Genomic DNA, 10,774 nt, shown 5'->3' on the forward strand with positions numbered 1-10,774 from the left:
ATACGAAAGTATTAGATTTAATTCGCATCTCTCCTCCTTATACATGGAGCCACCCCACAATGGCATAATTAATTAAATTATCCTTATTAAAAGAAAAATTAAAGCAAACACATCTGCAGTATGGTTTATTCAATTGGTTGTTCCAAATTGAAAGTGTCGCAATCCTTCATCTGTAAGCAATCAAATCAAACAAACAAGTCATACATCCTTCAATCTTACATTTATGACGTGTATAACCTTAAAACTATCTACTTGCCACGCAATCATGCATACGTGGACAGCTACTATCACTTTCCCTAGAAAAACAAAGTATTTGCATGTGAAGCTAAAGATACAGACCCTTTTCACTATAAACCGTCTATAAATAAAAATCCGTGGGGCGCACAAATTGAACGGTCAGATACTCGTCTGTTGAGAATATGATAAAAATGGTTCCTTATATTTGGCAGTAGGTTTAAAATAGTCTCTAAGTATAACTTGAACTTTTTTGATTCTTTAAGTTTGTCAAAACCGTGCAGATATTTTATAAACTCTTATTGTTAAATTTTATCGGAACAGTGAAAATATAAAAGTATTTTTCGGGAACTCACATTTGAAAGTATAAATTTATATTATTTTTGATCTATTTCTAGAGTCTAGTGTAATTTATGTCATTTTCCATATATTCATTTGTGTCCGGTATAGTTTTTTATACAGTGGTTCTGAAATTGTGATAATTTTTTTATCGTTCCGATTAAATTTAACAATTGAAGTTTAGTAAATATTTGACAGAAACAAAAAATGCTCACTTTAACCAAATTTAGAACATTAAAATTGCTTAGTTGACTATTTTAAACCTACTATCAAAGATAAGCAACCATTTTAGACATTTTCTCGTCGTCTGTGGTATGAAAAAATATGGAAGGGGCTGTCACGTTAACTTCATCGGTTTCGTAAGTGTATTTCTGGAAATTCTATTTTCCCCAACTGCCAAAGCAAAGCTAAAAACGAAAACGAAAATCATATGCAATACGCAACCTTTTTTCACCAACACCTGCCATTCAATCCACAATTTCTATTTCTCGAGAAAAAGTTTGTTAGATCAATTTGTCGACTTATTTACACCATTATATTATAGTATATTGTTTATTTGTTTGCATTTCCATTCGGTAACTTTGAAGCAACCATATTATTATATCGGTTAAAACGTCAATTGTAACCTCCCTTTTGCAACACTATTACTTCACTTTCTAGGGTTCGTTAACTTTCCCCTCTTTTTTTTTTTTTTTTTTTAATGAAGGTGGTGATTGATGAAAGCTGCTTGCTAGAAAATTTAATTTGTGTATTAAGGTAACTTTAGTTTGTGTGTTAAGAAATTAAAAGAGGTGGAATTTACATGTATGCAGGTTTTTTTAATTATTGGAGTGGTTGTTTTTTAGGTTTAATTTATGTGAGATAAATTAAAAGAGATGATGGGTTTTATATGTATTCAGGTTTGGGTTTTTAATCAGACAATGTTCCTTGTTTAATTTGTTTGGGTTATCTGGCTGTTATGGTGATTTGGGATAGTTTGGACTGTGTTATACATTCTTTTTTATCAGTGCAAGCATTATAAAATCTTTGATTACTTCTCAAGAAGAAGGAGACTATTATCTGTGGACAAATACTCTAATTTGTGACAATACAGGTGAAAAGTAGGAGTATTGAGTGCTCATTTCACTTTGCTTGTTGATGTCCGAATATATGGTTTTACAATGCTAGTTGGAGCGTTTAGTATAGTTGATCTTTGCATACATCTCTTGTAACTTCAAACAAGGATTTAGGTTAGTCCTTTTTGTATGTCATGTCTTTATGAAGTAAAAGATTTTTACGAAATCCAAAAGTCTGGTCACGATCCTATCAAGCAGAAAGATGAAAAGGGCGCAAGTACTGTCTTTTTTATTACATGTCATGCTCAAAATATCTACATTTGATTTTGCTTGTTGATGTGCCAATATATAGTTAATACTGGTAGTTGTTACATTAGGGAAAAGTGAACTCCGGATGCATATCTTTATTTGCTAAAATACTGAGCTTAAACAGTGGATCTTGGATCACACCTTTTAATTTGTCCTATCTCTATGAGATAACAGGATCTTCTGGAATCTGAAAGCTGGTTACAATATCTAGCAAGCAGAAATATTGAAAAAAAGAAGTTCCAGTCTCTCTAGTACATGTCACGCTCCAAATGTTTACATTGCGATTGAGGATGTTTGCCTTTCTTATTTCCTTTTGCTTTCCCCCGTATCATCTTATTGACAATGTCGTAGTAGTCATGCATACGGTTTTCTGTCTTACATTCAATTGTTTGTGGCAGGGTTCCTGAAGGAAGCATATTGAGAATTTGATCCTCCCCATTCGGCATCAGTTTTTTTATGGATATGAACTTCTGATGCCAAGGTTTCTCTTACATGGTTATGTTGGATAGAACTAATTGGGACTGAGGCAAACCTGCTTTATGAAAGTATTGAAAAGTTTGCTCAGGAAAGAAGCTAAAGTGATTAATTCTATCTCCGGTGACATGGAAGCTTGTGGTTGAGTTTTGAATCATCCTAATTGTGGGCGTATTTCCTAGAGATCTTGTGAAGCAGTATCTTAAAAAGTTGGAATGGGATGGAGGAGAATTTTAGTTTCATTACTATTTTCCATCACCTTGGTTGAATCATCAAGCAATTCTAGAAAAATGTGGTCGCTGAACACAGTTTCAGGATCATCTCCACTTTATAATTGGGCTGTGTACAGTGCTGGTTTTTTCGTAGTGGTGTCTGTTCTCCTGTCTATGTATCTAATCGTTGAGCATCTAGCTGCATACAATCAGCCTGAGGTTTTTGCTTACACCTGTTCAATCTTTTTGAAGTTACTTTTTTACAAGTACATCATTTGATCCTACGGCTGCTGTTCTTTTCTTTTTGGATCAGTTTGTGGTGCTTGATTTCATACATGCTTGTATTATTATTTTTGTACAGACACTTGGTTTGTTGCATTGCCTAGTTTAACTGTCTCAGAAAACTGATAAGACTGAATTATCTTTGATCACAGGAGCAGAAGTTTTTGATTGGAATAATCTTGATGGTTCCTGTTTATGCACTGGAATCGGTAAGAGAACCTTTAGCTTGTCTGCTAGCTTTCTCTCCAGTTTATTTGGAAATGATCCTTAAAGTTTGTTATAAACAATTTAAGACGTTGGCAATTATTGTTGTTATTATTATTTTTGTTTTATTTTTATATCTCTCTATGGATAAGCAGAAAAAACACAACCAACCAAAAGGACCAGTTATGCTTACAAAGACAGTAAAGTAGGGCTAGGATAAGAAAATGTAAGTCACTCCAGGTTTTGTCAGTTCTGCATTTAGATATCTTTTTATTAAAATAATCAGCTGCGAACTTGCAATGACTCTGATGATATCTCTGCATTACATTTCCTATACTTCTCCGGAGAACACTTGATATTTTTATGGGCAAGGTTTGGATTTTGTGATTTGCCTCTGGAACAGAATTCATGGCTCCCTGTTCATTCCGGTGTTGGTTAGTATTGTTTCTTGGTCCAAAATAATGTCTGAGCAATTGCCGTATAATTCATTTCTCATGAAAAACAACAGATGAACAAAAAATGTATTCCTTATTCAGCTGATTACTAATGAAGTCCTTAACAAATGGTTAAACCTGTCGATAAAAGGTAACAGATACAGTATATGATGTACAGATGTACTGCAGATGCTCTAAAATAGCATATTCCAAAAGAAGAAAATGTCCTAAAAGAATGGATGAAAAGGGTTATCTATATTTTCCTTATCGCGCGCGAGAGAGAGAGAGAGAGAGAGAGAGAGAGAGAGAGAGGAGTTGCATTAAAATCGACTTGGGTGCACCTTCAACAACCTATATAATTTTATGGTATAGCCATCACCCTAAATTTTAAAAATATCCAGTTGTCTTTCTCTATGTTTATGATCGATTGAGGGTTTTGTTGAATGTTTGACCAGTTCTTGCTTTTTCCTGACAGTTCTTATCTCTACTGGACTCAAATGCTGCATTCAACTGCGAAATAATACGCGATTGTTATGAGGCTTTTGCACTATATTGCTTCGAGAGGTATCTAATAGCCTGCTTAGGTATGTCTTTAGGCATAGGTTGTTGCCCTCTTCTCCTATTTTAACTTGTGCCTTGGAAAAAGCTCACCTTGAAAAGTTTAAGTGCCTCGGTTACCAACTTGGAGTCTGATAGTGTAACTATATTTGTGTTTATTATTCACATAACCTTTTCCCCAATGTTGCTTTTGCATCTTATGTTGCAATGGAGTTGTAGAGTTTTCTCAATTCTCTGTAGTTCTCGATTCGGATAAAATTATGCTAGCTTGTTTTATAAAAGTTTCTCTCTTTAAAGATGATTCTCATGTGAGCTACATGGCATAGGTGGAGAGAAAAACACCATCGAATTTATGGAAAGTCAAAGTGTTGTAAGTTCCAGCTTGCCTCTACTGGATGATGCCTATGCATATGGAGTTGTTGAACATCCTTTTCCATTGAATTGCTTTATCCGGGAGTGGGATCTTGGTCCTGACTTTTATCAAGCAGTAAAAATTGGAATAGTGCAATATGTATGTGCCCCTCTAGTAATTTGCTCTGGATTTTGACAGTTTCGTCAAGTTTCTATGTACTGAATTGAGGATTCTCCTTCCAGATGATACTTAAGATGATATGTGCTTTACTGGCTATGGTTTTTCAACTTTTTGGCATCTATGGTGAAGGCAAATTTGAGTGGAGATACGCGTAAGTCAACCAGAGTTTTACTTGCTACTTCAAAGATATCAGTATTTTTACCTGTTTTATGGCTCTTCTACCGCAGAGTTCTAGCCTAGCCTCTGGATTAATTGCCATTTAATAGATATGTCATGAAAGCACAACTTTCCACGATGTTGATCTGTGTGTTAATTTTTGCAGCTATCCATACTTGGCAGTTGTTCTTAATTTTAGCCAGACCTGGGCCTTATATTGTCTGGTGCAGTTTTATTCAGTCACCAAGAATAAATTAGCACCGATTAAGCCATTGGCAAAGTTTCTGGTATTCAAGTCAATTGTGTTCTTGACGTGGTGGCAAGGTATAGCTGTTGCCTTTCTTTTGTCATTTGGAGCATTCAAAGGTTCTTTGGCACAGCTGTTGAAGGCACGGATCCAGGACTATATCATCTGTATTGAGGTCAGTTGTGGTTAGTAATTAGTTTTGTACACTGATCATTGCTTGATCACTAATTCTTGTGCCAACAGAGGTTCATGAATAGAAATGATTTATTTGCTGTGGGATATGCGCTGTTTTTCAGTTTGCATCGATGAGCTACTGGAGTATTCTGGCTATGAACTTTTGTGTATTAAAATGAAGGCATAGTGCTCTTCAGTATTCTATGCCTCTAGCGTTCTCAAAATTGAGCTGTTCTAGAATTAGTGATGAGTTGTTCTAGAAAGGGTGGGCGGACGGGAGCGACAAAACTAAATTGAGGACTTTGAAAGCTGGATCTCAAAACATCCCGAAAATATTGGACTCGTACATGTACACATGATATGCTTTGAGCTTCACTCATAGGTGGTGCTTGACTGCTGAAGTTTTCATTTGAAAGTATAACTTGTTTGTGATGTTGTACCAAATTGCCTAGCGGGATAAAGATAGAAAGAAGAACAGCTATAAAGGGAGAAAAAGTATCATTCAAGTCTTCTAAACAAAGTACACGACTGTCCTATTTGTGGGGTATTAAATTCTAAACAAGTTAGAACTCTTAAAACTAGTAGATTTTCATCTCAAACTAAAAGATAAAACTAAGTTAAAACTGTTATTTCTGACAAAATAATAATATTATGTCTACTAAATAAACTCCGTATCTAACTAAAAGACAAGGACATTACTTAATTGGAATAGATGAATAAAAGTTAGGGATAATTGTACTTCTGATTCCTCAGTTATTAGTAAATTCTGATTTTTGTCCTCTATATTTCACTAAGCATATACAAGGCCAAAGGGCAGCCCGGTGCACAAAGCATCCCGTGTTACCAGGTCCGGGGAAGGGCCGCGCCTCAAGGGATGTGATGTAGACTGTGAGCTTTTGGTCCCTTTACATAGAAAATTTGTTATATTTAAATTATCTTTTGAACTATATCACCCTTAAATGTAGAATATATTACAAATTCAGGATAACACGTACAATTAAATGGTTTAACAGTCAATAATTCATTAAATTTGTGAAGATTCACACACAGTAGGATAAAAGATGTACATTTTTTTCAATTAATCGAAGGTTAAATATGCTCAAACATATGTCGCAAGGGGCGTAATGTAAACTTTATTTATATTTCAGGTATTTAAATTGCAATATCCCTAAAGATTAAGATATTGATATAGCAATCTCTTGTGGGATCATGGGATACAATCACAAGAAGTCTAAATCAAATAGCTAACTCTTGCGATTAGGACCATGAAAGAAACTTGTTATTTCGTTGGGAAGGAAATCCTTGACATTTGATCAATTTATCTTAATATTATGGGTATAAATAAGAAGAAACTTCGAGAGTCGTATCAGTTTTAGATACAACATTTTGCTATGGATTACCAGCAACATGTATCTGGCGTCAGAAGGAGCGGGAAAAATCTGCATTTGGATGAAACAAGAGCAACTTTTATGATTATTATGTTGCAATCTTGGTATGGGTAAGAGAAAGAGCCATACAATTTTCCTGGCGATTTACTGAACTGAGGTTGGTCAGAGTTAGCTGGGATGATATAAAAATTCTTGAATTAAGACAGTGATTAATCAGTTGATTAAGAAGGAAGCTAGCTAAAAGCATAGGCAGGTGGCAGCGTCGAATCCATTGCCAGGAAATAAAATTGAATTTAAAGATTCCATTAATGTCAGATGATAATGGTTGGTGAAGCTTTATTCAAATCTAGGAAAGAGTACTTGCAAATATATTTGCTTGCTTGGCGATACATCAGAGAAGAGAGGTTGACTTGCACAGAAGTGAAAAGATGGTTGCAGTGAATGTGTAGGGCTGCTGCTGCTGGGAAAAAGAGATAAATCACTAGCTATTCCTGTGAAAGTTGAAGCTTAAAAAATTATCATGAGTGATATGTATCGAAACAGTCTTAAAGTGTCTGTATACTTGTGGTTGTGGGCTCTTACAATCGCCAGTAAAATGAACACCCAAAACATGTCTAGATAAGGCTGTTAGACTTTCCAAGTCACCTTTGATCATAAAGCGTGTTTAGAGTAATTGGTGATAGGTGCTGGGGATTTCTGGAGATTAATGACAAGACTTAAAGAGCACCCTGTTTTTCCCTCAAACACTTAAGAACGCACCTTTATTGGGCTTGTATTTGTGTGCGGTGGTCTCCCAAGTCTATCCCTCAGAGGTTGCCATTGAAGCTGAGAGTAAGATTTACTATTCCAATCATAGAGGTGAGGATACTTCTTAAAAAAAGAAAAAGAAGTTATCGAAATCCTAGTCGAGATTATTGGAAAAGGCCGGTGTTTTGAATCATGTGTTAGAGATTTTTTATTGAATTAATTAATTCTTCGGATCGACGAGTCAATTGTAGCAAAGAGGTAGATGTTAAGTTTCCCAAAGATCAATGTTCCCGCCCAACATGTCACTAGGACTTGTGTAGAAAAATGCTATATTTTCCAAATTTATGGCAGAACGATTTGAGACATTGCTCACACGAGTAGTGGAAGGAGACTTTTGGAAGATCTAATAAGAGTAATAGAAGTAGTGAAGGCTTGGGTAAAGATTGCCAAAACATTGGCATTGTTACTTGACCCCAAAAATTATTGACAGTCGAGACTTTTGTTCAAGAGAAGTCAATTTTGTGGGGCATATAAACCCTAGCCTAAAACTTCCTAGAGTCCTAACGATTCAGGCGTGCTTACATGGAAATAAATGCAGTCCTGGATTACACGCATGCACTGATTTATGGATTTCATGAGAGCTTTTTAGAATATAGACTGCTAATCTGGAATTTTAAAGTCCTTATTCCTCTTGAGAAGACTAGCCAAACTTAGGCAGCAATTGGATAGTAGCCACCTGGGCAGCAACAACTTCGAGTAAATGGAGGCTAATAAAAGTTCAATCAGCGGCAACAAGGTAATGTTTTAAATCGCGTACGTGATGTACCTATTTTCCATGGTACAAGGTGAAACAAGATGTGCATGCCCGGAGATACTTCTTGGTTGGATAGTGCTTCTGTGTTGGTAGCGAAGATGTCCTTAGATTGAGTAGACAATGGGTGCCCAATTTGAGAGCTTCTATGAGGTACTTGTACTATGTGAGAAGTCAAACCAGGAGATTGAGAGGAAAATGAAATGTTGCAGAAGTCCTTCAACTGTTAGAAGGGAAGTGTCAAGGAGCTGAAAAGGTTGAGTTTAATGAATGACATAGTAATGAGGCAGAAAGAAACAAGGATAGGCAGCACCGATACAGTGAAAGATGAAGAGGAGAATAATTAGTTAAAATGTAAGGGACTGAGCAGCAGGGTAAACGTATAAGATTACAACATTAGAATGTCTTTTGAAGGGCTAGCTAAAAAGTATTTTTTTAATCTTGTGAAGCATAAGAATACAAATTGGAGCGCAAGTGCAGAAAATTGGAAATTACTTGTGTATAGTAAATTGTAATGGTTAAGGCATTTGTGCCTTTGTTCTTGCCAGTTGTCATCACTTGATGTGCTGTCTGAAGTGTAGCTTTTGCGAATTAATAGATGAAGTAAATGGGGATGTTGATGTGAATAAAGACCTGGTGATGTAATGATATGGGAGAAATCAAATTGACTTCCACACATCAAAAAAGGCTGAAATTATGATTTAAGCTCAAAGTGGAATTATACAGCCCTGATCTGGCTATGGTTTATGTTTGCCACATTAGGATACTTCAGCTTGGGTTTCTGATAGAAAATATTAATAAAAGAGTTCATTATTGTATCACATGTCATAGGATTTCGCAGTAATATAAGTGCTTGAAAAGTAGTAAGCCTAGGAATGATCCTTGAAATGTTCGACCCCATTAAGCCACAAATTATGCTATAAGCTGAAGCAGAGGTTCTTCTCAGAATTGAATAGAGAAGACTGGTTAGTGCGCAATGCGGAATATCACTATGGTAGGAACATACTCTTCATGTGCATCCTAATTTATCTACTTTTCTAATAGGAATTTACTTAGGATTTACTTGGGTCGTTGAGAAATGCAGACCTAAGAATGTGCAAGTTTTTACCATATTTTAACGGTTTAACCTTTTATTTCAAATTCGGGAAAGACCTTTTGCTCGATAATAGTTGCTGCATATGATCCTCTTTGTGATGCTTTGAATTGTCCGGTGATAGATGTTAGGCAATTGTTAATTACAGTTATCTAATGTTTTGTTGTAAAAACAGATGGGCATTGCCGCTGTGGTGCATCTTTATGCTTTCCCAGCAAGGCCTTACAAGCGTGGGGAAAGATGTGTCAGGAATGTTGCTGTGCTGTCAGATTATGCTGCTCTGGACACCCCACCAGACCCAGAGGAAGTTCAGGACTGTGAAAGGTCTACCCGTGTACGCATTTCTCGGCCTGAAGAGAGAGAGAAGCGTCTAAAATTTCACCAGAGTGTTCGTGATGTAGTGGTTGGAAGTGGTGAAATAGTAAGATTTTCATTCCTTGATGTCTTCTTTTGTTGTTTTAGGTATTCTTGTTTTCTCCCATTGTGCAACTAATGTGTTTTCTGTTGTCATGTCTTTTTAGATAATTGATGATATGAGGTTCACAGTATCTCATGTTGCGGAACCAGTTGAAAGGGGAATTGCTAAAATAAACAGGACTTTCCATCAGATATCGGAAAATGTAAAACGGTATGAAGAGAGGAGGAGGAGCTCGAAGGATGACAGTTATCTTGTTCCGCTGAACTCACGGACAAATGAGTTCTCTGAAGTACATGATGATCTTGTTGAAGGCAGTATGAGTGACAGTGGGATGCATGGCAAGAGACCGCATCATCAATCCAAAGGGATGTCATCCCTACGGAGATAGTAAACCATTTAATCTAACCTAGAAGCAGAGTTTGGATTTCATCTTCTAACCATATTGTTCATTCAGTAACCACTGTGGAGGCATTTCCACATTGAGTATGGGGTAAACCTGTATAAGGAGTGCACATGATTATTGAGAAGATACTTGTCAGGGTTGTAGTTCTGGAAAGACTTGAATAGCTGATGATTTTCATATGTAAAGGTTGGAGGAAATTTCAAGATAATGATATGGTTGAAGTAAACACTGATTAAATAGTTTGTAGCAGGAGGGGACAGAAAATTTTCAGCTACTAATTTCTGACTGATTTCAGAAAAATGTATGACTCTTCACTGTCACCTTTGAATGAATTTTGCACTACACTACGTAGTCCTCCAAATGTATATACTTGTGGAGTTGTTTCACGTTGGTGGGACTTCTGTTCTTAATTCTGGATTTTGCCAGACTATGCGCAAGTATTTCTGCATGCTAACTTGTGTTTAATTACACCTTTGTGTTCATTTTGTTCTCTAGAATTGACTCGATTTTCTCTATACAATCAGCGCTTACGATTAAATAGCTTCCAGCGCTGCATTTGTATCTTTTTACATATACACATTCAATCTGAAGTTCATATTTTCATCATGACGTGTTGAACTGCACGTTATTTCAGCTTTCTGATGTGAATTGGAAATAGTGGAATAGAAAGCTTGGAAATGGCTATCAAGTTATCAACAACAACA

At 36.1% G+C, this 10,774-nt stretch overlaps 1 protein-coding gene across 3 annotated transcripts; it reads left to right on the forward strand.

The window, feature by feature from the left end:
- Window positions 1–849: 849 nt before the first annotated feature.
- LOC132627268 (protein LAZ1 homolog 1) lies at window positions 850–10,495 on the forward strand. 3 transcript variants are annotated; one of them, XM_060342524.1, is made up of 9 exons: window positions 850–932; window positions 2,336–2,842; window positions 3,058–3,114; window positions 4,019–4,127; window positions 4,428–4,612; window positions 4,696–4,784; window positions 4,956–5,211; window positions 9,425–9,670; window positions 9,771–10,495. In XM_060342524.1, the coding sequence occupies exons 2-9, from the start codon at window positions 2,627–2,629 to the stop codon at window positions 10,053–10,055; spliced, it is 1,443 nt and encodes a 480-aa protein (XP_060198507.1). In that variant the 5' UTR covers window positions 850–932; window positions 2,336–2,626; the 3' UTR covers window positions 10,056–10,495. The 3 variants fall into 3 exon arrangements, with proteins under 3 accessions (XP_060198507.1, XP_060198506.1, XP_060198505.1); XM_060342523.1 differs by lacking the exon at window positions 850–932 and adding an exon at window positions 970–1,234; XM_060342522.1 differs by lacking the exon at window positions 850–932 and adding an exon at window positions 972–1,329.
- The last annotated feature ends 279 nt before the right edge of the window (window positions 10,496–10,774 follow it).

Source organism: Lycium barbarum, chromosome 2 (genome assembly GCF_019175385.1).
Source record: "Lycium barbarum isolate Lr01 chromosome 2, ASM1917538v2, whole genome shotgun sequence".
Lineage (NCBI taxonomy): Eukaryota > Viridiplantae > Streptophyta > Magnoliopsida > Solanales > Solanaceae > Lycium > Lycium barbarum.

Coding starts and splice junctions, on each gene's coding strand:
- LOC132627268 (XM_060342524.1), top strand. CDS start 2,627: ATGGGATGGAGGAGAATTTTAGTTTCATTACTATTTTCCATCACCTTG. Junction 2,843..3,057: donor CTGCATACAATCAGCCTGAG/GTTTTTGCTTAC, acceptor CTTTGATCACAG/GAGCAGAAGTTTTTGATTGG. Junction 4,128..4,427: donor GTATCTAATAGCCTGCTTAG/GTATGTCTTTAG, acceptor TACATGGCATAG/GTGGAGAGAAAAACACCATC.